Source organism: Aricia agestis, chromosome 17 (genome assembly GCF_905147365.1).
Source record: "Aricia agestis chromosome 17, ilAriAges1.1, whole genome shotgun sequence".
In the NCBI taxonomy this organism is placed as follows: domain Eukaryota; kingdom Metazoa; phylum Arthropoda; class Insecta; order Lepidoptera; family Lycaenidae; genus Aricia; species Aricia agestis.
In genome coordinates, this window is record NC_056422.1 from 7,687,372 (window position 1) to 7,713,855 (window position 26,484).

General features: G+C 37.0%; 1 protein-coding gene across 4 annotated transcripts in view; it reads right to left on the minus strand.

Moving 5' to 3' along the window:
* Nucleotides 1-1,087: 1,087 nt before the first annotated feature.
* Nucleotides 1,088-26,484, minus strand: part of LOC121735597 (cytochrome b5 reductase 4) — a 122,748-nt gene continuing 97,351 nt past the window's right edge. For 2 of the 4 annotated variants that reach the window (XM_042126457.1, XM_042126458.1), the window contains exons 3-10: nt 22,553-22,699; nt 19,334-19,402; nt 18,168-18,790; nt 17,205-17,421; nt 10,434-10,621; nt 6,571-6,671; nt 4,589-4,678; nt 1,089-1,532 (exon numbers count right to left, since the gene is read on the minus strand). In XM_042126457.1, coding sequence (XP_041982391.1) covers nt 1,316-1,532; nt 4,589-4,678; nt 6,571-6,671; nt 10,434-10,621; nt 17,205-17,421; nt 18,168-18,790; nt 19,334-19,402; nt 22,553-22,699 — 1,652 coding nt within the window. In that variant the 3' untranslated portion in view covers nt 1,089-1,315. Of the gene's footprint in view, nt 1,533-4,588; nt 4,679-6,570; nt 6,672-10,433; nt 10,622-17,204; nt 17,422-18,167; nt 18,791-19,333; nt 19,403-22,090; nt 22,110-22,552; nt 22,700-26,484 lie in introns of all 4 variants that reach the window. The other 2 variants (XM_042126459.1, XM_042126460.1) reach the window with 2 other exon arrangements.

A 26,484-nucleotide genomic window follows, 5' to 3' on the forward strand; every position in this document is an offset into this window, starting at 1 on the left:
ACTGGCCGACCAAGCAAAACATTGTAACTATTACCTAATTGTGTAACTTTTTCATTAGTAAGGAGGCCTAATTCTTTTCCTTTTCACCAGAAACAAAAATACCTAATTATCTACCTAATAATGATTTTATTTTACAAACATTAAGTTCATAGATGGGACATTAATTACAACTATTTCTAACGGACGTATCTACTTTTGTAGTAATATTTTTTTTTTCTAAAAAAGTACCTATAATGTAAATTTGTAAAAAAAATAAAAAATTGTAGGTGAACTAGGTGATTGAAATAGTAAATTATAGGTAGCAGAAAAATATACTTACAATATTTTATATATTTTCAGTTTTAAAAAGAATTAAAAATAGGAACAGTCTAATGACTGTTTCTATTTTTAATTCTTTTTAAAATACTAATAGTTGTTAGGTAGGTACACACCTTATATTATTACGGTTTTTTTATATTTCTCACTCTTAGGACGTGAATTTAAGCATCGTTTAAAAATTTTAGGTGCTTATTAAAAATATTCCTGTATGACTACTATACCAACAGCCCACAACGTTCAAATTGTTAAATAGAAAACATACATAAGTATATTATACAGAACCTAATCTTTTTAAAGTCGGTTCATAAGCAGAACTATGGTATAAACTATAAAATATGTTTTGTACTTAATGTCCGGATACAGGGTAAGTGTACTAGTTCAGATCCGTACCTACCCTGTATAGCCAATTTTTAAGGCAAATATGTACCTAGTAGGTATAAGTAAATACTTGACAACAAAAATATATTTTGCTAAGGTAAACTATAACAATCGATTAGTTTTATAAAAATAAAATAATGTTTTATAGAAAATGGGGGGTAAAAACCCTGTGTTTGTCTAAGCGAAATTTAATTACCTACTTATGTTAAACCAAATTTATATATTTATTATATAGACTGACTAAATCTCTGATAAGAAAGTCATTATTAATATTTACACCAAACCATAATTTACTTAGTTAAGTCAATGTGAAATCGTAAATACAGTAGGATTTTAATTTTTAGTAAGTAACAAAATAAGTATAACATCTACGATTAAACAAATCGTTGTTTACACGATAAATTACTTACTGTTACTTAATTAAAAAACAGAGCCTCAATTTTAACCTAAACCAGCGACGATTTTATAATGGTAGGGTTATTTATTTATAAGGTCTAAGATTTAAACGAAATCAAATAAAAATCACAAACAAACTATTCATAATCACAAAGGAATTTTAAAATCTAGCGGTATTTACGATTTTACTGTAACACAAACTTTTTTTTAAGTTACAAGGCCGTTAACCAATGAACGCATGTATGCGGTCCTCATTCAAGCCGCATTTCTTCAGCAAATCCACTCCAGTATGAGTGAACTCCGTAGGGCCGCACAGACATGCGATGTAGTACTCACTGTTAGTCTCTTTATCTATAACCTCCTTGAGAATTTCCGTCGAAATTCTTCCTCTATGCCCTTCCCAGGAAGGCTCGTTTGATAATACGTGCACGACGTTGAATCTGAAAATAATATTAAATTAAACAAAAACAGACACAAAACTCATAAACAAAAACAGACACAATAAGTGTCTAGAATTATAATACAAAATATTTAATGCTGCTTATTAGGACGTTATAATCTATACATCTATAGATATCTATACATCTATCTATACATATACATATGAATAAAATTGGAGTGTCTGTTTGTAATATTGAATACACAATAATAATAATATATAATAATAATAATATAATAAAATAAAAATGGAGTGTCTGTTTGTAATATTGAAAAAACCGTTTTTTACTACATGCATACGAATGTATATACGCTACATACACCAAAACAACATTTTTTACAATTTTTGTCTGTATGTCTGTCTGTCTGTCTGTTTGTTCCGGCTAATCTCTGAAACGGCTGGAGCAATTTTGACGGGACTTCTTTTGGCAGATAGCTGACGAAGTAAGGAATAACTTAGGCTACTTTTTAACCGACTCCCAGAAAGGAGTTTGTTTGAATTTTTTCTCGGACAACTACGCCATTTGTGGACCGATTTTCAAAATTATTTTGTTGTTGTATGAGATATAGCCCGATTTTTGTTGACGCGGACGAAGTCGTCGGCAACTGCTAGTCTTTCATAAAATACTAATACTTAACTAATAAGTTATACTTAATTTATAAATAATAATTAATAAACCCAAATCTAGCACTAAGTAGGCTGATGATGAATCATTGCTTAGATTAGAACACTCTTGATCATGCCAGCTTTCAAACAAAAAAAAAACTAGATCAAAACGGTCCATTTGGATGCTCCCATAATACAGACATACACACACGCATAGACAGACACGTCAAACTTACCCTCTTTTTCGACGAGAGTTAATAATTAGTTTGGGATTGAGCACGAGACATTGGGTGTGTAATGTAGAAGTCAAAGGCCACCATTATAAGGGTACCCTTTCTGGATTGTAATAAGGGAAGTCCCTCGGTGACTATAAGCATTTTTGTCGACGTTATAATAGGGTTGGTTAAAGAGCGAACGTAGCGTTGTTACAAATATTTAAGTCTACTTATCTCTTTTTTCAACAATTTTTTTGTACAATGACAATTCTGAAATAAATATTGTAGAATATAAGTAGTATTTTTTATTATTTCTAATATTTTCAACGAGTTACTCGGTTTCTCGGCATCGAATTCACTTAAAAAGTTATTATGTAATGACTAAGGAGGGAGAAAAAAACCAACTAGCTATGTCTGGGAAATCTCAGGTTTTTGAGTTATTTATGATTTTTATTCCGAGCAAATGGACCCATTGCATGTCACGTTGTCCAAACAACAGTTTTTTACATCAAATAAAAAATTGTTAACAGAACACATACAGCGTTTAAACATGTTTGGAACGATTACTCAACATAAATAATAGAGTGCGAAGGGCCGTGCTTCATAAATATTCCGCACGCGGTCACCGGACTATGTTTGAATTTCAATTTCAGGGCTTTTCAGGGGCTCCACAATACACATGTGTACCGACTGACCTTTCCTTATTACATATTAAACATTTTGCGAGTGGGCCCTATTAAATAAAACATGTTTGTTTTAAATTAACCGGTTTTCAAAGCTTCGTTAGGTATAAAGTTTTTATTTTTATTTTGGAACAACCTGAAATATGTATTTTATTTATTTATTTATATTTAAGTATTTATTTATTTATATTTATGAAATATTTATTTATTTATTTATATTCTAATAGTACCTATCTTATCTTATTTTTTATTATTTTAAATAATTTTAGTTATATTTTATGGTTGCCTGGAAGAGACTGCTTCCAGCAGTAAGGCCGCCAATTCAAACTATTTCTGTTTTTGTAACTTGTGAAAATTGATTGTTTAATTTGTTTGTTTGAATAAAGAGTTTTTTATTTTATTTATTTATACTTAATACCGAGTATTCCGTGCGCATTTCAGAAGAGAGTAAAGGGTATTTCTCTGTCTGTTTAGCGTTTAGTTTCTCGAAGTTTGTGCGCTAAGTATATATAACACAATATAGACAATAATCTAAAGTAGCGGTTCTCAAAACTTTTTCGGTGGTGGTTTAAGGCGGGGATTAATCTCAATCCAAAACGATAACCTTGCACACAACCAAAGACCAAGCGTATACGCAGCGCAATAAGATTCATTTTAGCTTAGCATAAAACTGTAGTTACTCGGGCGGATCTTCTCTATTTTTCATGTTTTTTTTAAATATCTTTGAAAATAAACATTAAGAAACAAAATTGTTCGGTTAAGGACATTTTAATATAGATTTACTAACAATTTATTCAAATAAAATGTAAAATTATCCTAGTTAATACTTATATTTCGATGAAATAGATTTTTATCGGAGGTGAGTTTGTAAATTAATTACAGCCAAGGTATTACGTTTTATTAAAATGTTTATGGTTTTTTTAAATATTGTGCTTTATATCTCATATTTTTTAACACTTCGTTATTATATTGGAACTAGGTAAACCGGGAGTCACGGAATAACAAATTGGAGTTTATCCTCGCCTTAAGAGGTGATCATAAAGTTAATATACCTAGCGGAATGGAGAAACAAAGGCCTGAGCAAGAGAGATATCACTATCAGTAACACTGCGTGGTAAAAAGAGACGTGTGATACATGACAGCAGCACTCTTTTTTTGACGTCCAGTCGGCACGTGCCGCACGATGACAATTTAATCTCATAGAATTCATGTTCAATCATGCTTGTGTAAGTGTATACGTACACATACTTTTCACACAGATGAAAACCAATTTCGGTTTCGTTTTGTCAAACGAAACAACGCAAACGAAACAACGCAACAATCTCGAGCTGTCGCTCGAGATTGTTGCGCTATTCCGCTAGGTATATTAACTTTATGGAGGTGATATTTTCGACGGACCCCCATAAAAGGATTGTCTTTGAATTAATTGTCTCCATGGTGTCTGATGACATTTCTAAAAAAATATATGTATCGCTTGTGGAGCCCACTTTGTATTTGATTTAAAGTATACTTAGTAAAACGAAGAAACTACGTTTTCCATCTTATAGCATTACCTTTCGTCTTGTAGCCTCAACTCTTCGAATTTTTCTCTGAATATGATATCCTTTTCCGTCTTATTGAAGAACAGCAAGTGTATCCGCTCACTGAAAGAGAAATCAATAAAATACGTTACGTAATATTATGAATAAGTGAAAAACGCGATGTACGGTCGTTGAAAGACCAGTTGCATCACATTTAAACCGCAAAAGTGGTTAGTAAAAACCGCGACCGTACTTATTTTAGTTTTCATAAAGGTAAGACCGCACCAGAGCGAGACGACACGACACTTCACTTCCATTGAACTTTATACGTTTGTAAAACGTCAGATTCCCGTTTGTAAAACTTCAGATTCACGTTTCTGAAACGTCAGATTCCCGTTTGTAAAGCGTCAGATTCACGTTTCTGAAACGTCAGATTCACGTATAAATCAGTATCAGTTTTATGGAAGCAAAGTGTCTCGCCGTGTCGTCAGTCGTGTCGCACATTAACGGTTTTTTGTTTCGCCTTAAATAATTTAAAAATAGTAATGTATTTATTTTAAGGTCGAAAATATGCTTGTAAAGTACACTTGATACTTTCAAATATCAAGTGTAAGGAATTGTCAAGAATGTTTATAAATAGACACAAAGTTAAACCACGATAAACGCGAACCACTTTTAGGATCAACGTCAACTAAAAATAGAATGTTAAAATTTCTAGAGCGATTATTGGGAAACTCTTGAATATTTTCATCTTTGGTACGATTCTGATATTAAATAAATGCGGTTTCTAGAGAGTGTGTAACGAATCAATAAGATAATACTTTAGGGTTTGTATACAGTGTTGCTTGTATAAAGTCTATCCCCTCTAGTATTATCAGTTTGTATTGTTACATTTGTATCCAAATCATATAATAATATGCAGATATGATTTGGATATAGTCAAACCATTGTCAAATGCGTTTTTTGTTGTTCAAACCCTAAAAAAACATGTCAATTGACGTATGAGATAACTGTTTGTCGTGCGATAGGATCCGAAATGCAGCAAAACTGTATTTATAGTAATTGGGGAGGGGAAGAGGGGATTTCGGGACAAGCTCGAGCGTGTCAGATTAAGCTTGTATAGGCTTCCGATATGTGTCTATTTATCATGGTATAGAAATCAGATTTCTCCGCGTAGTGGCTACGAATAATAAAAACTAAGGAATCGTAACTCCATTACCGTTTTAAATTTGGTTCCTTTTGATCTATCATGTAACGTCAGCCTAGTACCGCTCAAGGTCAACTAAATATTGCAAATGTATTTAAATGTGTACCTAAGGTACACTTTGTTGACAAGTATTGTGGAGCATGTTTTTGACGGAGTTACTTTTCCTTAGTTTTTATTATTCGTAGCGTGGTGGGTTAAGATTTTTTTTTAAATATTGAAATGTCATCGGATCTGTCAGATTAAGATAGGGGATGTTTAGTTTACCCCAAAGAAGCTTCCATATAAAGCACTGACGATTCAAAGGTTAGGTAAGCCTGTAAAAATTGCTTAGGTTCCCGCTCACGCATTCTACAACTACTTAGTTGACTGAGCTAATATGTTGGGATAAATATGGCAGGTTGGGTACTGTTTTCAAGCTGCTCTATTTTTAATCACGTTGAGGAAAACAGCTGAATGAATCTCGATATAAATATCTGATCTATTTTCTGTTTACCTATCTAAAATTAAATGTAAGTATTTATTATTTTTATCATAGCGTTATAATAAAGATACTTCATACAGCCACACTTACATAATATTCTCTTCGTCTAAACCCTGTTTTAATATTCATTCAGATTTAAGGGACTACGTTGGAATAGATATTATACAGATGTAGACTATGCACACACAATATCAGTCAGTACTAACCAGCGCCGACAAAAATTCAAATAGACTGCCACTTAAAGAACTATAAGTTACTAGGTTGTACCTTTAGTAGCATTGTAGTCTATAAATTAACATACTTTGTAGTGTAGGAGTTAGGACTTACCATTTAGGGTTAGTTCTCGACAAGACGAACCGAAGCAGACCCAACATGGGCGTTATACCGGTGCCGGCGGCTATGAACAACGCCGTCTTCACTTGTTTCAACTGGAAAAAATAACAGATATTAGTAACAAATCCATTGGTGACAGTGCAGCGTAAACAAATACACTTTATAAATTTGTTTAATCGATAATGCTGTAAGAGTAGACTATAATGCTGTTCAGATTTATTTAACCCATTTAGACCCAAATGAAACTGAGCCATGGAAAATATGAAATTTCTTTATTCATTTATAGAAACCAATAAAATTATTAGGAAAACACAAAAAAACTATTTTTTTTTAAATTCTTATATTAAAAAAATTGCCGTCCCCAAATGGGGCCAATGGGATCATACGGTGTGAAAATTTTCGATACATATTTTATGAATGTACCGTATTTTCACACATTTCTCAAATTGCCTGTACCCTTTTTCACGACGTAATGCTAGCCCACCAGAACAACGCGATTATTGGGACAGTTTTTCGGGAAGTAACCTTTCATGCTGCAGGTTTGGTAGTACAGATATGTATTGCTGGTTGCAGGATTCTACCGCTTGTATGTCTCAAGTAACGAAAAAAAAATGCCGCCGAAATTGGAGCTGATTCAACTCTTGTTTTTATTACTTTGATGATGCAGCCGCCTTGCGTTTGCCACTGCTACATCCAGCAGGTGCGTAAACAATACCTACCAGTTACCACCAATTTTTGTTTCGTATAACAGTGCGAGAAAATCGATTGACCAGTTGACTTGACCCCACGTATATCCTTGTTATAACTTTGACAAAAATGTAGGAAGCTAACGTCCACATTCTTTCAACAGTAATACATCTGTTTACTTTTCCCAGAAGAAAAACACTGTAATGGCTTCCCCCGATTGCATATACATTATTATCCAGCCGATGTAAAACAAATTCTGATTTAGTTGTTCAAAACGGTAGTCAAACTCGTCGTTTTCTTTTTTTTTACATCCTTGAGAGATACGAGAGGACACTTTTCTGTACTTTGACTAACAGTATCAGTTGCACAATAGCTACCCCTTGGAGTACTGAAAAACTGGTAAAGAGACACATGGTTGCGAAGGAAATACGACTAAATATTACTTTCCACTGTCATCTTCAATCATAGCATCTTCCTGAAGTCTTTATTTTAGTTAGTATTTATCATAGCTATTGAATACCCTTCAGTTCATTGATTATACGAAATTGATCGGTGGACAAAAATTGGAATAATTTACGACGCGTCCCATCGACAAGTGGCGTTCGTCTGTAAGAGCGTTTATGTACTCATACAGACTTTAGGTTTGAGCTTCGCTATAGCTACACGGCAACCCTATTTAACTCTCATACAGCTTTTCGTCTGTACATCGTGACCCTATATACAGTATACACCCTTTGGTCCTTTATGGACCAACCGAATCGGTGACGACTGACGAATGTAGATTATGAAAAGGGAAGATGTAAATCTACATTATATTTTATTATTTTTGTGATGTGACCGAACTATGCAGTTTAATCGTCACGTGTATAGCAGACGTAACCGATATTTACACAACAAATTCGCAATCGCCCGTGGCATGTCTCATATAACACGATTGATCCGATCGTCTTTTATTTGCTTCGCTGAGCGTGACGTCACATGACAGCAGTTTAGGGCCAAGCGACCTTACGAGTGTTTCGCTTATTCTTATTGGATTCTCAAGAGTTCCAGGTATATTTGGAAGTACTCAATGAAATCAATACTCAATACTAATGTTACAAAGCGAAAGTGTGTCTGTCTGTTACATATTTGCGCTTAAGGCGACGCCTTGATAATTTGGCTTTAACGATATCTATTTTCTCAGCAATGACTAAAGCTAAGAAATTAAAGTTCATTGTCAGTATTCATCATGTCTTTGTCTTTGAATAACCCATAGCATAACACGATTGGTCAACTTTTATAACACAGAATAATCAATCAAAAAGACCTCTGTAAAAAAAGGGATTCCTATTTTGCCAACATAGGAGAGTAATTTAAGCTTCCAAAATTTGTACATAAATTGGTTCAAGTATACACTTTAATTTGCCGATAGCTTACATGAGATGTGTTTATGGTTTTTAAATTACGCGACAAAAACCATTTTGTCGCTTACGCCCTTTACATTTTTTGCTGTTCCATTGCTTGTTTACCGCTATAATGTCTATAAGTCCCGAGAAAAGGCATATTTAGCATAGTTTTTATCCCGGAAAAACTTGCGGTTACCGCGCAATAAACGAGTTTGGGCTCAACGAGTGCAAGCAACGTCTAATGGGAAAATAATCCTTATCTGGAAGTTGAAACTATGTTTGCGCATATGAAATATCACTAGGGAATTTTGGTTGGCCATTCATCAATTCAAATGACGTTAAATCGTTTCATGAATAGTTAAAATGCCGTCCATTGGAAACATAAATTGTTAGAGTAAGAGCAGAGTTCCGCAAACTTTTTGTGTTCAAGGTACTATCAGAGAAGTTGATTCCTAGGCAGATGGAGGATCTAAGTAATTTGGTCGCGTTACGTCAAACCCAGCCGACCAATCACAGCTAAAATAATTTGACATAAGTCGCCAAATGACGTAGGTCCGTCAACTGTCTAGGAATCAATTTCCTCGATGTAAGTACTTACATCTAGAAAAATTACAATTTTTGGAGGTACAGTACACCAGAAATTATTCAGCATGTACGGGGTTCCCAGCTCCCATTCTTTTCGTCGATCGTGCTGAGATGTTTATTTTTTTGGTTCCTATAAACTAGGAATATGTAGGTACGATTATGGTACGATGACACCGTTTGCGGAACACTGAGTATGTGCAATGATTCAAAATAGCGCTCGTGGTTGGTCTGCTTTATGTTAGGATAAAAGGTAGATAGTCTAAGCTAATATGGTCTTGTCTGCAATTGCTAATTCCATTATATGGTTTAATTCATCAAGATTCAAGCCCCATACGGTCACCGGTGACCGAGACACAATAGAAATTCTATTGTGTCTCGTTTTTCCACGATCGACGGGTTAAGCAATAACGTTGAACGTAAAGGACAGTTATTTTGAGTTGATTTTGATAAATATTTAAAGCATTGATCAGAGGCGAGGGCTGACTCTTCTTCAATCTAGTCTGGCCAAGTATAAGCCCATAGATAAATATTTTAGAAGATGGTACACCCCATGGAGATAAACTATAGGGACAGCACACGTATATAAACAGTAGCGTGTTACTATATATTTATATTTTGAAGTATAATCAAAATGTTTAGTGAGCTGTGGTATTTCTCTCGGGTAAAGATAATAACAACCTTAGCTGACCCTTTGATATGATACCTCGGATCCCAGGGGATCTGCGGGAGCTTTAGAAAGGAAATTAATTAGGACAATGTAGCAACTGAAATTAATTAATGCCAGACGGACGGAAGTTGGAGCTGTCCCGAAATTGCATTGTCATTTCAAATTGTGGTGTGCGTTTGGCGCATTTGGAACTGTTTCTGTTGCAGGGAAATCAGTAGAAGATTTTGTATTGTCGGTTGTGGCTAGATTGAAGGAAGGAAGAACCTAATAAATAATGTGTCTTTTGCAGTGCATGAATCGAAATTTTCAGTGCAAATATCACAAATTATCTTTTAAATGCGTCTTGAGTGCGGGCGGTTTCATTGCCTCTTGATTGTGTATGTATTTCTGTATGTGTAGAGAACTGTCATGCGCCTTATACGGTTTTAACCCTATAAGTACCTGATAGGCCTTAGAAAGTACCACCACCACCTTGACACCACCAGCTCAAGCCCGCTCAGCTCGCTGCTGGGTGTCACAGGATGGGCGCTCACCTTCTGCAGCTCCATGTTGCCGTAGGGCCCGGACACGGTGAGGGCGTCCCCCGGCCTCAGCGCGGTCAGGTGTGTGGACATTACGCCCGCCTCGTACCGCTTCACCGCCAGCTTGAGGGCGCTCAGCTCGCTGCCGAAGCTGTCCCAGTGGTCCCCGATGGGGGTGTAGGAGCGAACGCATTCCGTGTCTGAAAATAAGTAATTTTATACTGGATGTACCATCGAGGAAATTTATTCCTAGGCAGTTGACGGACCTACGTCATGTGGTCGGCTTATGCCAATTTAATGTTAGCTGTCATCGGTCGGACGGTTTGACTTAACGCGACCAAATTACTTAGGTCCGCCATGTGCCTAGGATTCAGCTTCTCTAATAGTACTATGTTTAGATTACAATTTTGACGACTATATTTAGGTATCAAAGGAAGTGGCTGTAGCAGACAAAACAGCACACAATTCTGAATCACGCTATCAAAGTTTTCAATAAATGCAACAGTGGGCTCCGGCTTAGCCAAGCATACCACCTCAGTCGGTCAGAAGATCTTTCTTTCACATATCTTTGACGTATTTCAAAACCCACTTTTACAGTTACGTTGCGAGTAGATCGAATCTCATTTAACTGAGTTCTCATTCATCAGTTATACTAACAAAAACTTTAACAAGGTAGCACCGCTATTTATCCGCATAAAAATCTAATTAATTAATCCGGATGTATGGAAGTACCAACATCTAAAAATGGTTGTATTGAAACCCTGTTGATATTGGTAGTGCCGTATTTTACGGCCATTTAAAATGCCCAATATTTCATGTTTCGAATAACAGGAAGAACGAATTTCCAATTATAAGTTTTCGTGTTTTAAAGCAATAACGAATGTTGTGAATATGTAAAGCCCGGTTTGTGAGGCTTTTTGGCTATTTACTAGCTAGCGCTTTTTATTGGCTGACGTCAAAATATTAACCAATCAACAACGTTTTTGAATATAACTGTTACGTGCTAGGGTTCGAGGATTTGGAGAGAAAGACCTGATGACTCTCTTGAAGACTTTATTAACACTGCACTAAACACTAGGTCACAACACTTAGCACTAAGTCCAAACACTAATCACTAGGTCCAATCACTAAGCACTATCACTGTCCTAGGTCGTAGCCAAGTCGCAGGTTTCACTGGTTCACTCACTATTGATCACTTGTTGTCGCCTCGAAGATCGCTCAGATCGAACTGACTCGCCGGGCCTGCCTGCGGCTTTTTATATGGCGAGACGAATTCCAGAAAGTTCCCGATTCACGTAAACAAGTAAACAACCGTGGGAACTTTCTAGGAGGCTCGAGCATGTACCACAATAAAACTGCCGTCCTTACGATAAGTGCAGTAAGTTGAATTTAATTTAGACCTTATGGACTCAGTCATAAGGTCTAAATTAAAACACGTAAACACGCTTTTTTTTTGTTTGTCGCTAGATGGCACCACGTGTCCGTATACCATGTACCGTAACATAACTAATAGACAGAGTCGACGACCACATCGCGGCCTGTCAGCACGCAGATTATCAGAAAAGGTTGTTCAATGAAGTAGATAACGGAGTTTTAATACAGCTAAAGCCACATGACCGATTTGGTCGCCAGCTCTTCGATAAGTAGCTGTACCTAATATCAATTCTTGAAACCTTTGTAATTGGGCATAAGTTACAAAGTATTTTATTTGATTGAGGGCTGCCATTGATAGCACCTTTGAGGTTTTTCGGTGAAACACGCAAGTTTTTGAGTATGGATTTTTGCACCACTCTCATTATAATATTATAAATATAGAGATAAAGATACATATTTAAATTTAAAATGTAAAATAAATTAAAATTCAAGCACGAATAATTACAAAACACAATTCCCTCCAATAATTGAATTTCCGGTTTTACACGACCGAACATTCAAATCTGACCCAACTGTTCACTCATGTTTAAATAGTTTAATATTAAAGTTGAGGGCAGCACGAGGGTTAAGCGCCACTAAGGGAAGGGATTATGAACATATTACATAACACAAGGTATTTAAGGTCCATCTAAATCAGAGGTTTCCAAACTTATTTTGCCTACCGCCCACTTTAAGATCAAATTATATTTTAGCGCCCCCATTGTTTCAATTTAAAATGCATCCAGATTATATATATCACCCTCCAAGTCTCTATACAACGCCCCCTCTTTTCCTTTAGACCTTCAGCGCCCACAAGGAGTTAGGAGGCGTTATCGCCCACTTTGGGAAAGACTGGTCTAAATTGTAGACGTGAGCAGATGAAGTGGATAACTAACATTTTATAATATTAATCGCGTCACGGCCTCACGTCGCGGCCATGCCGACTGTATGGGCGCCGCAGACTCGATCGCACAAAAAGTCTGTCGTCTGCGATCTCCCTTATGCAGTAACGCGCCGGACTTTTTGCGCGTCGTGTGCGTTACTGCATATAATTGCATTGGTTCTATTTCCACAGACTAAAAAGTGCGACACGGATAGTCTGTCGTCTGCGCTGCGCCTAAACGAAAAATTTCAAATTGTTAGTGACCCACTTCATCCTCTTACAACTGAGATAGCGATTTTACAGAGTCCATTTAATTAAAACAATTACACAATATTCGATGACAAGGTCTGATTACACCGAGTCGTGTTTCAGGAATAATTAATTATTTTTATTACCGGGAACGACGGACGGAAAATCGTAATAAATTGTAACACTTGTAACAATTTATCGTTGGAGTCACGACAAGAAAAATTATAAAGCAAGAAATTACTAATTAATTTAAGACCCATAAAATATACTTCAAACTTTTTATTAAACTACAGCCCGTCCACAAAAAAAACTCTTTATTAAGTACTAACTAGATAATGCCCGCCATTCCGTTGCGCCTAAACGCGTTTACCGCGGGGGTACCGTACATTTTTCCGGGACAAAAAGTATCCTATTGTCGTTTCCCGGACTCAAAGTATCTCCATGCCAAATTTCAGCAAAATCGTTTCGGCAGTTTGAGCGTGAAGAGGCACTTAACAGACAGATTTTTATACGTGGGAGAGCCATGCTTCGGCACGAATGTGCCGGCTCAACCGGAGAAATACCACTTTCTCACAGAAAACCGGCGTGAAACAGCGCTTGCGTTGTGTTTCGCCGAGTGAGTGAGTTTACCGGAGGCCCAGTCCCCTACCCTATTCCCTTCCCTACCCTCCCTATTCCCTTCCCTACCCTCCCCTTCCCTACCCTCCCCTATTCCCTCTTAAAAGGCCTGCAACGCACATGCAGCTCTTCTGATGCAGCGAGTGTCCATGGGCGACGGAAGTTTCTTTCCATCAGGTGACCCGTTTGCTCGTTTGCCGTTTTTTCATAAAAAAAAGACAGACAGACAGACTTTCGCATTTATAATACATAATTATTAGTATGGGACGTAGTATGGCACTCATTAATTAGTTAATTAGAATTGAATCAGTAGTTTAGATGCTACTAGTAGAATAAACATTCATTGCATACACTGCCAAACACATTACCCTTTCGGCCTAGTCGTGTAAAAAGTCTATAAAAGGCACCCGAATCTGATACTGGAAGCGTATGAATAGGGTGATGACTGATGTCTGATGAATTTTGATGAGGCGAAATAAATTCATACTAATCTTATAATATAAAAATGAGTCGCTGAATGTGTTGCTAAGCGCAAAACTCGAGAACGGCTGAACGGATTGGGCTAATTTTAGTCTTAAAATATTCGTAGAAGTCCAGGGAAGGTTTTTAAGTGACACGAAGTTCACCGGGACAGCTAGTATTATTATAAATGCGAAAATGTGTCCATCTGTCTGTCTGTTACCTCTTCTCGCCCCGATTTGGCTGTTTGGTATGGACATACTTTGAGTCCCGGAAAAGGACTTAGAATACTTTGTCCCGGAAAAATGTACGGTTCCCGGGCGATAAACGAATTTTGGCGCAACGGAGTTGCGGGCGTCATTTAGTCTAGTACACTATAATGGAGATACGAGGGGTATTCATAATTTTCGTGGGACTAGAATACGAAAACATACCGAACGGTTAGTGATTCGCGGCTAAGCGTTAAGAGGGCAACTAACCCCAAAAATCAAACATCGTCCTTCTCTCTTCACACTCACGCCCGTCTTTCATATGCCAGGTGAAAAAGAACGACGCGGATTCATCGCCAAATTAGTTTTTTCTCAATAACTCAATAAATATACAACATTTTAAATATCCGCTAGGTCGATCTCTCAATGATATAATTTTATACAATTAATGAATTTTATAGAATGAAAATTATATAATTTTATAAAATATTAACTTAGTTCGATGCACGGTTACAGCAATAAATGAAAAACTCGTGAAAATTAGATGCATCTTTGTGATTTTTTTCTATCGAGAAAATTTTAAGATATCGTGTTTTTGCTCAGATCGAATTCTCGGAAATATAATGTAGTATGTAATTTTAGAAAATGAAACAATTCGGGGCTTATTTTAAAGTATGAAAATGAATTACATTTTAATCACAAATCGACATTTTAGGGTTAGTCGCCCCCTTAAGCGATGTCTTGAACCAAAAGCGAATATTTTGATGGTTTGGCGAAGGTTTTGGTTTAGAAAGCGTTTTCCTATTTCTAACAACTGCATGACTCTCTTAATAAATAATGATGAACGGTAGGATGAACGACATAATTTGAAGAAGTCTTACTTCCTCAAACTGCCAAAGTTTTAATCTCAAGTTAATAATATTCTGCTACTAACATCACAAAGTATGTAAAAGTTGGTGAGAGTAGATTGAAATATAATACTATTTTACGTGAATATTACTGCACAGGCCTTTGCCCAGTAGCGGGACAGTTTAGGCTTATAATAATAATTATAATAATTACTGCACAAATTTCGATGAAATTTTAAAAATTATGAAATTACACTCTTGAAATTCGGAAAAAAGTAGTCTATTGGAAGCGAAAAATCCTACCAGCTACTACTGAATATATAGATGGAAAAGTTTTGTCAGTAAAATATTGTCAGTTTGTCACCCAAGTTCTCAGAGCTCGATATCTGATTAGAGCAACTGGGGCATAAATACATCAGCGTATTACTTCAGGCATGAAACAGCATGACCTTACGTTTGAGTTTATCCCTGTTCTTTGATTCAAGATTTCTGTCTGAGAGATAAAATTTTATAAATTTCAGTTAAAATTAATGCGAAGAACTCTTTTCTCAACGTTTTTGCTAGTTTTGGTTGTCGTATTTTGGCGTCCTTTGTGCTATTACCATTTTTTGGGTTATTGTTTCCACTCAACGTGACTGCGACCGCTGAAAAGTGGACGAAACGTAAGGAAGAGTGTTCCGTGACACAATTAATGAGTGTTTAAATAATAAACACTATGGATTAGGCCACCATTCAAAAAATGGACTGAATCGGTTCATTTTTTTTTTATGAAATAAGGGAGCAAACGGGTCACCTGATGGAAAGCAACTTCCGTCGCCCATGGACATTCCCAACATCAGAAGAGCTGCAGGTGCGTTGCCGGCCTTTTAAGAGGGAATAGGGTAATATGAAATAAGGGGGCAAACGAGCAAACGGGTCACCTGATGGAAATCAACTTCCGTCGCCCATGGACATTCGCAACATCAGAAGAGCTGCAGGTGCGTTGCCGGCCTTTTAAGAGGGAATAGGGTAATAGGGGAGGGTAGGGATGGGAAGGGAAGGGAATAGGGAAGAGTAGGGAAGGGAACAGGGTAGGGGATTGGGCCTCCGGTAAACTAACTCACTCGGCGAAACACAGCGCAAGCGCTGTTTCACGCAGGTTTTCTGTGAGAACGTGGTATTTCTCCGGTCGAGCCGGCCCATTCATGCCGAAGCATGGCTCTCGCTATCTCGCTCTCGCTCGTAAACAAGCTATTTTCCATTTCATATAAAGCCCAATGCCAATGTTAATCTTTGTAATTACATGAAGGGTTTGATAACGATCAATAGATCACGATTTCGCGATCCGAGTTCCGACCTGAATCACAAGATATTTGGCAAAACGCCAATGTTTCTATTAGATTAATAAAGTAATAGCCGAGTTTATCAGATGAATGATTTTATTGGAATATAGATATAAATAATTTATAATATATTTTAAAACGCTAGTACATAGCTCTCTTTTGACTTTTTGGTATTCATTATTAAATTTTCAAAAAATTTACAATATGAAATCATATTATAGCTTAGTCAAATTCAGCAAGCTATTAACACATTAACAGGTGGCCGGCAAGCCTGATAGTTAATCGGAAAACACCACAGACTCACAGTTCCCCTGACGATTTTGTAGATTTGTATCGACGGTCAATGACTGTCAGACAGCCTGCCGACCAGAGCCTGCAGGCGGACTGTGTATGGGAGTTATGGGACCCTTAAGGACTTCAGTCCGAAAAATATTATTTCCCAAAAATATTTAGTGATATCTAGGCCGCGGCGTCATCGCGGCGTGTGTGCTGCGCAGTCGCGTCGCTTTCAAATCGCTCGCTAATCGCCAGTGTGATAAGGCCTTTATGTGTAACTGCGGCGACACTATGCAACGACAAAGCGTCGGCTCGCCCTAAGCAATCCATATTCCAATATTATAAATGCGAAATTGTGTCTGTTTGTTGCCTCTTCACGCCCAAACGGCTGAACCCATTTTGATGAAATTTGGTATAAAGATACTTCGAGTCCCGGGAAAGGACATATGATTATTTTTATCCCAATTTACTGTTCCTGCGCGATAATCTAGTTTTTAATAACTCACCATCAATAGTAGCATGCACTCGCACATGGTGTCCCAGCGGCACCAGCACTGGCCCAGCACAGGGCGCCAGCACCAACAACGTGGTGTCGTGCGACACCGGCGCGGTGTGCATCACCCGACACTTCATGGAGCGAGGGGTTTGGAAGTGGACGGGCACGCTGAACGAGGTGGTGCCGCAGTTCTTCCACACTTTGGATTCCTCTTTTAGCGCTATCACCTAAAAGAATTTAAGCAAGAAGTAGATAGGTAAATAGTTGAAAGATACAATAACATATTATCCTTTTCTCAAAAACCGATCCTTCGGATGCACCCAGTAAGAGCAAGAAGCTTATTTTGAAGAATTATTGAAAAGTAAAATAACCTAGAATCTTTTCTTAAAACGGCGATTTCCAGGATAAATCGAGCTCGTTCAGTCCGATAAGCCGTTTAGTCTCTAGAGCTCGATAAATAAAAATACATTTACAAAAACGTGAACTTTTCTTTTCGAGTTGTAGAGTAAAATGCAGGTTGTTTATTTTTGCATTGCCTGAAAATCGATGAACGACTACGTAATGGTTTAAAACGTTTAAAATGGGTTAATGATACTTTCGCCGTCGCCCGTCGTTTTAAATTTTTAATTCGATTATTACTGTTTTTACTGTAACCGTCTGGTTTAAAAAAAATCGTAGACTAGAAGTTGCGCGCGGCTCCGCCCGCATTGAAACAGTACCAAGCGGTAGTCGTACATTTTTCCGCGATAAAAGTAGGTATCCTATATCCTTTTCCCTACCTATCCCATATCTACGCCTAGTTTCATCAAAATAATTTTTGCATTTTAAAGCACTTTCGAAGCCTATATTCTATTCAAGGCCTATATTAAATGCAAACAAAATATATTTCCTCTATATTATAATAATAGACTATAGTCTACAGATATAGAGGAAAAATTACGAGAAAAATTCAAAAATACAAATGGCCGTTTACCTCAATTTTCCCACTTTCGGAATACACCCTCAACTGTAAAGGCTCCTTCAGTCGCTCCTCGGGAATCAACTTGACAGTTCTCAGCCAGCCATTCGTCACTATTTCTATTAAGAGGACACCGTCGTTTAAGCTCGCACAGCCGCCCGGGTTCGACAGGGCGCCCGTATAAATTGACAGGGTAATCTTGGCCGAAGTTTGAATCCAATCAAACCTCAATTGGGGCGGAGCGTCCTTTGTTTTTTCCGATTTAAGCGGGGAAAAGGCGGCTCTCCGGCTTATCGAGACCGGTAAATCGCTGGACATGATCAGACTCTGCATGATTTTGCTGGGCGGACTCCCTTTGACATTCTCTTCGCTCTTCGCCGTGATTTTTTTCCGCACCGGCGTTATGCAATTGGCTATGTTCTCCATTGATTTCCTAACTAACTCCTGGGCTTTGGAAGGCTGAAGGCGGTCGGATTTTATGCTGGCGGTGTCAAAGAGTTCCTCGGCGTCTGGGACGTCGTATCTCAGTGGTCCCACGAGGCACTTGGCCAGGAGCGAGTCGTAGTTTACCCACGCGTGGACTTTATTGAATAATTCTGTAGCATCGATACCGGCACCCCGCATTAGTTCTTCCGGACCTATAAATACAATAATTATTATATTGTTGCTTTTCATGTTTCTTAAATAGCATACCTATCCATAATACTACAATATTGATTGTAGAAATCTAATCCGGATTCTATCATGGAGCAAAATAGTATTTTCTTTTTGGAATTTTGTTCAATCGAAACGCGTTTGATGTTGGTTCGACATTTCCTAAAAAAATTATTTTATTTTATTTTATCAGGAAAACATACAGTGATTTGATTTACAATCTTAAATACTACAAAAACACTTAACACCATTTACTCGTTTTCACAGTTAGACACTCAATAACAACAAAAGCTTATGATCTAATTAATCATTAATGTATTGTGTGTGAGGTATTTTATGTTTACGAGAAAAAAAAAAACAAATACGCACTGAAAAATAACAGTAGGTATACCAATGAATGTATACCAGTAGGTATACCATTTTTACTTTTAGCTTTACATACTGAGTATATATACTGTCTGTATCGAAACCAAATCGAAGTTATTTTAACTTTGGATAAAATAGCATAATCGGTGTAAAGAACTCACCTCCAGGATGATAAGGTAAATAGTGTGTGATATTGTAGACTCGCCCTCTTATCGCTAACCATGCGTCCTCTGAAACAAATATATTTTGCATGTATTAAACTTTAAGAGCCTGCTGTCAGAAATATCAACGCACGCTAGCCCCGCCTATACACCCACCTATCGTCCAATCGTGATATAATGATTCCATGAATCGTGCCACCGAGAATTGTGCTTTGCGCTGCAGCTAATAGTAAACATAGTAAACGATATCGCGTAATATTGGTTCCCGCATTGTAGCACGAAAGTAAAGCTCGTAAGTCTCAAAAATGTTTTTGATGATTACTTATTTAAAAATTAAATGCAATACTAATATTTCCTTATTTTATAAAGTGTGTGATTGTAGTAGTGCAAGTTATTTAACAATAGTAACTCAATAAGTGTAACAGATATTTGTTGAAAAGCCCAGAAAGATTCATAAATCATAAGTGAATCGTGTTTTCCGTTAGGCAAATATCAGATACATATACAGTGATTAAATAAATCTCAATTTCATTTAGGTCAATCGTCTTCCGGGATCGTAATACTTATTAGAAAACACAGCAAAATTTGGCAGCCCACTCTTAAGAGTGAGTGAGTGGTGGGCACAAAAAGTACAAAGAAGGGCTTGATGCCTGTTGGTATTTTCTACCAAACAGTCTTAGTCAGTCACTTAATTTGTTTCTACATGATACTTGGCAACCTAAAACGACGCACCCCTCCATACCGAATTCTCAGTACAATATTTCATCAATATCAAATAGGAACTTAAGTGGTAGGGTGGCTCTTTTAGAGAAGCTCTAAATGCATTGTGAGTAATGGAAAGTAAACATTCAATACACATAACAATTAGTTACAATTAAATTATCTTAAAAATAAAAATTAATGGTGTCATCCACAGACATACGAGTAGATCAAGATCTTGATCTATGTCTGTGGTGTCATCAGTACTTTAAGAAAATTAAAGTTAAATAGATAATTAAAAGTTATTTTCGGATCCGCAGCTGCTGTCGGCGACAACTTCTGGTAATTGAAGTTCGAAAACTTTTGGAAAGGGTCAAAGGTAAAAATTTGTCGAAGGGGAATTATGCGTATTCATTTAATTGTATGACACTAAGTCAGTAATTGTCAACTGTTGACAGTGAGATAATGTACCCACAATTCTTAACGACCAATCAACGCCTGCCATTAGCCAATTGGATAAATTACTTGATGACGCCCGCAACACCGTTGCGCCAAAATTAGTTTTTGGGCGGGAACCGTACATTTTTCCTGTAAAAAAAAATCCTATAATATCCTTTCTTGGGACTCAAAGTACATATCTCCATACCGAATTTTAGCAAAATCGATTCAGCGGTTTGGGCGTGAAAATGTAACAGACAGACACACTTTCCCACTAATAATGTTAGTATGGATATACCCCTACCCGGGATTGTGGAATGAAATTAAAGGACATCAGGCATTCTGGTCTAATAATAAATAAATGCACCGCCAGAACTAAGAATATTTCCTATAGCTAGGTTATTTATACCTTAAACTAATTCTATGTATTTGACACTGTTACTATACGTTTTTAGTAGTTATTTAAGTTTTCGTACGTAGGTAACTCATAATAATAATAAATAATACCTAATATAAAAATGCAGTTACAGGGTTAAGTCCATATATATTTTTTAAGTTAAGAACTTGGCCTAACTATGGCCTAGCTATTTTAAATAATCCTAGGTCTGGCCGCGCATTTTTTTAGACCGACATTGTATGGGAATTGCCTGATGTCCTTTGCTAAAATGAATCCCGAAGACGAAGCTGAAATAGAAGTTTTCAATGCAATAAACTATTTCGACCCAAGCATTATCTATTCTGTGCCCAAGCTGAACAATTCTTCGAATATGATTATTTTAGCTGAAGATACTCGCCGTAGTTGGAGCAGAAGTTTCGACCGAAAAGGCATTTAATTGTATTTAGATAAAAACATTATTTTATGATTTCAAAGTAAGCAACATTCACTTAAATACCAATTTCAAATAAAATACTTTCGGATAAAAAATCCGAAGTGGAATTATTCTAAATTACATAGTAGATAAAGTTGAAAATGAACGAAGATGAAGTCGAATCGTAAACCGTAAAGAATTTGTGGAAGCTTCGCACGTAGTTCTTTCCCGTTCGTAGTCGATTCACTAACTTTAATTCGATGGGTATTCAATAGTTCAATAGTCTCAGACGAATAATAAAAACTACAGACTGCTGAACCCCGTCCCATAATATGTTTTTAGAATTATATAGAATTATTTTCTTAAAAGGGTAGATTCTCTAATATAAAGTCTTGATTGATTCTTTATAAATTTTATATGAGTTGCTCTGCTATTTTATACATTGCCTTTGCGAAACAAAGTGAAAAGTCTATTATTAATTATTAATAGTTATCTGTTATACCATTGCTGAGAGTTAGTCTTTGCACGGTTAGTTTATTTAAAGCTGCCGCATGGCGAAGTTACCCATACAGTTTTGTTTTCTAACAACGTTGCTAATGCAGCTACGAGTATATATCTACTTTTTTAGATTCTCCATACTTCATCTGTCAAGTTAAGTGGTGGATAGCCTATTCGGAACTTATCAGGAAGTGGTGAATTAGGCCCTTAGCCTAATTGCTGCCAATAATTACTTTTTGATTGTTTTGATTCGAAGATTGCGGTAATCAGCTGCAATAGCTCTGATTAGAATGTAGCTCCAAAGTCAACTTACTCTGTGTGTTATGTGCAGCCAGCTCGACCGGCGTCGGCGATAGCTCTAAAGTCAACTTACTCTGTGTGTTATGTGCAGCCAGCTCGACCGGCGTCGGCGACAGCTCTAAAGTCAACTTACTCTGTGTGTTATGTGCAACCAGCTCGACCGGCGCGGGCGTCGGCGACAGCTCTAAAGTCAACTTACTCTGTGTGTTATGTGCAGCCAGCTCGACCGGCGTCGGCGACAGCTCTAAAGTCAACTTACTCTGTGTGTTATGTGCAGCCAGCTCGACCGGCGACAGCTCTAAAGTCAACTTACTCTGTGTGTAATGTGCAGCTAGCTCGACCGGCGACAGCTCTAAAGTCAACTTACTCTGTGTGTTATGTGCAGCCAGCTCGACCGCCGACAGCTCTAAAGTCAACTTACTCTGTGTGTAATGTGCAGCCAGCTCGACCGGCGACAGCTCTAAAGTAAACTTACTCTGAGTGTTATGTGCAGCTAGCTCGACCGGAGAAACTGGCCGAAGGCGTCCGCCCACGCCGGTGAGGTCCTTGCCGGAGTTGCCGAGCCGGATCCAGTCCATGAGACTGTGACCAGGCTGCAGCGCGCACTTGTTGCGGGGGTTGCCTGCAGAGGGGACAAGAGGTTATTTATATGGAAAAAGAAGAAGAAATATGGCGATAATGGTGATATTAGGGTGACAATTGGGATCTATCAGTCACCCTTTCTCGCCAGCACTTCCTAGACGGTAATTCAGCATTACATGCATTTACGTGACAGTATCAATTGTTGCATATTATGCCGATGCATATATTGCAGGTCGAAAAATTAGAGAACTTGTCAATCAATGTACAGCACGTAGTTTGCATATCATTCGCATAAATCACTACAATAAACGGTCATGCATGCATTACAGCACGTAACGCATGTAATGCTAGAATTACCGTCTAGGGAGTGCTTTAGCCGCTGAACCGATTTTCATTTTTATGAAGGTTACTTTTCTTCAGGAAAAACTAATTTCACCGCCACAACTTTGCGGGAAAAATTTACTCAATAATTAAATTAAGTATGAAACTTGAAAAAATACTTTAGCTAATTCTTTTTTCAAGTAATATAGCTTCCAAAATATGTTAGTAGTGGTTGCGCCGATAACGAGAAACTTTGGAAACTTTATGCTGATCACAGGCTTAAAGTATCTTACAATTTTGAGTCCGAAGTTGCTCTGCAATCAGCAGCAGAGATGTTGAGATGTATTTATACAAAATAGGATATTTTTAAATATCTTAAAACATAAAATACATCACTAAAATCAGCCCGTTTAGGAGCTATGTAACATAAGACTTAAAACGATTTGCTTTTTACGTGAGGGTTTAACTACGAATAATAATAACTATATTATTCGTAGGGGTTTAAAGTATAATATCATTCAAGAAAAACTGCACCTTTTGGTGCATGGCCATCTAGGATCTTTGCGGTAAACATAAATTTAAAACTTTTTAAAATAAGCTTTTGGATAATTCGCTCTCGGATAAGCTCGGTGCTTTTATGTAAAAAGCTCTGAACCGCAGAGTAAGCCAAGCATCAACGGAAAATAAAGTACATAATGCACACAAACTTTACGAGGGAAAGTTCCGCTGAAATATATTTTAATTAAATTAAAAACAGTGCTCTTAATGCGCTTCTGGTTTTTGGTGCAACGTTTCTTTATTTTATGTCTTAGACCAAAGAAGAAGACTGGAGATCTTCCATAGACTAGTATTCTACGAAGAACAAAGTGAGAACGGTTATTTCATTCATGTGTCAGTCAACTTATGCCAGTTACCTCTAGTCGATCAACTGAGTACGAAACAAGTAGCGTAGTAGTATAGTTGGATACAATATAATGTAAGCGAGTACATCAACAAAGTATGGCCTTAGACTCAGTTGTAAGAAATACCACGCGCTATTCTCTTTTAGGTCTGTGGTTTACACAATGTTTTAAGTGGGAAATGTGTAATCATCAACTTCCTTTTTTTAAGGCCTGTCAAATATCTTTGACAGGCCTTAAAACTAAAATGACCCAAATACGAAGTCTGAAAGCCTTTTGAAGGGCAGCTTCGGAAAACAAAAGTTACATTCCGTTAAACCCATTAAAAGGTCGTGCAGCGGAATTTCCATGGAATCGGAAACTTTTTGACCTTCGCAGGTGTTTGTAGATATAAAGGACAAAGGTTACAATGAAAATCCATCACGCTCGACCTTCGACCTCGGGCTATATTCCATTAACGCTTCGATCAGCTTTTTACAATCATTGGCTGTCTCGCTTAATTAGGGCGTCTCTTTCGTACTTTTTGTAATTAACTTAATCTGAAATTTTCGTGGGATGTACTGTGACTGGAATTCTATTAAGAACGTCGACGATAAGTGATTGAGTTGACATAAGGAACTTTTTCATAAAAATTACCACGCCGATTAATATAAAATATCATAATATTAATGGACTAAAATACAACCCATAAGAGATAGAATGACGCGTAGACATTGGATATCATCTATACATATAAATAAAATTGGAATGTCTGTTTGTAATATTGAAAGAACCGTTTTTTACTACATGCATATGAATCTATATACGCTACATACACCAAAACAACATTTTTTACAGTTTTTGTCTGTATGTCTGTCTGTCTGTTTGTTCCGGCTAATCTCTGAAACGGCTGGAGCTATTTTGCCGGGACTTTTTTTGGTAGATAGCTGATGTAGTAAGGTGTAACTTAGGCTCCTTTTTAACCGACTTCCAAAAAGGAGGAGGTTATATTTTACTTTTTTCATATTTGTTAGCGGACTATCCATCTTTGTTATTATATGTTGACGCGGACGAAGTCGCGGGCAACAGCTAGTACTAACTAAAAATTAAAAATTTAAACTTTTTAATTAGAATGAAAGTTGAAAAGTTAAAATGTACGTAATAATGAAAGAGCAAGTCTCGTTACGCTATGAAAGGTGAGAAATTATAATGGACTCCATTAATTTCTAGTTTCAGGTGAAATAGGTCAGGCGGATGAGGAGCAGGGTGTGTAATTTTCTGATTAGTTGCACGCTGTTACAGTATTTACAATGTTCTTGAACACTTTGTAGGAAAACCTAATGGAAGTACGAGGAAAGAATAGTGAAGCGAAATGAACGTGTGTGAAAAAACGTTTAATGTGTGTGCGTTGCAGAGAAACTTCTTTTAATTTTTGAAAACGGAATAGCGCCTCACTTGATGTTCATTTTTTTAATGACGCTTATAAAGGGCCTGTCTAGTGTCATCTCCACGTCATGACGTCGTCAACGTGGAGAAACTGGAGATGAAGACGATTTTTACGTTACGTTGACGTACATTTACACGTCACGAGATGTGGACAGTGGGATCCTAGACGGTCAATAATATTGCACAATACATGATATTGCACAATAAATTGATCGTCTAGATTGCGACATTACGTCACTCGTCTGTGTAGTAAAAAAAACTTTCGAGTAAAAGAGACTTTTCGACAAATCTGGACGAACATACATCGTGATAAGGGGCACGGGATATTTTATTGCTCCCAAGAGCCTGTTCCGGATTAAATGGGACTGATCCTCTTTAAGAGTACACTAGTTGATGCATCGGACTTAATAACCGACGTGAAAAATGCTTGTTATTTTAGCCTACAACGGTAAAAAAAGGTTTTACCAAAAAAAGTAATATTCATACTTAAAATGTGAAATTGAGTAATTGCCTAAAAGCCTTAGCCCCAATTTCACCAACGTCTGTTAGTGTTAACAGCTTGTTAAAATGTCATGTCTTCTCTTTCATTCATAAGAAAAACGAAAGAGGGAACGTGGTACTAATTCGAGCGTTAACTTTAACAGTCGTTGGTGAAATTGGGGCTTAATCTCTTAAAAATAATTGAAATTTTGGAAATAATTTCCTGTTCCGACATAGATATTATTATGTAAGTACATGTAATGAAAACTGAAATTTAATTAGGGTTTATAATGTTTGACTTCACAGTAAATCAAGCGTTTATTTGGAAATTGGGAATAAGACGACTAGAGCAGCCTTAACGCCTGTCTTGACCTTAATTTGACACACCTACTGCCCAGCCTATAGGAGCTACAACCCAGTGTTAATAGGATTGAACTTCATCACAAGGATCAATAGTCATTACCGATAATAATAGTGGCTATTGGTAAAGATAAGAGTTAGCCATTATCATTATACCGCAAAGATAATCGAGCTTCTAAAGCTCATTTTAAATGGTTATCAGATATTAAAATCAAGTACCACTCAAATTTTTGTAATCGTACTAAATGTTTGCATGTTAAATTCAGAGATAAAATACGATGGAATAAAACATATCAGATAATATGTACAGTCAGCTCTAAATGAATATTATCTCTGGATT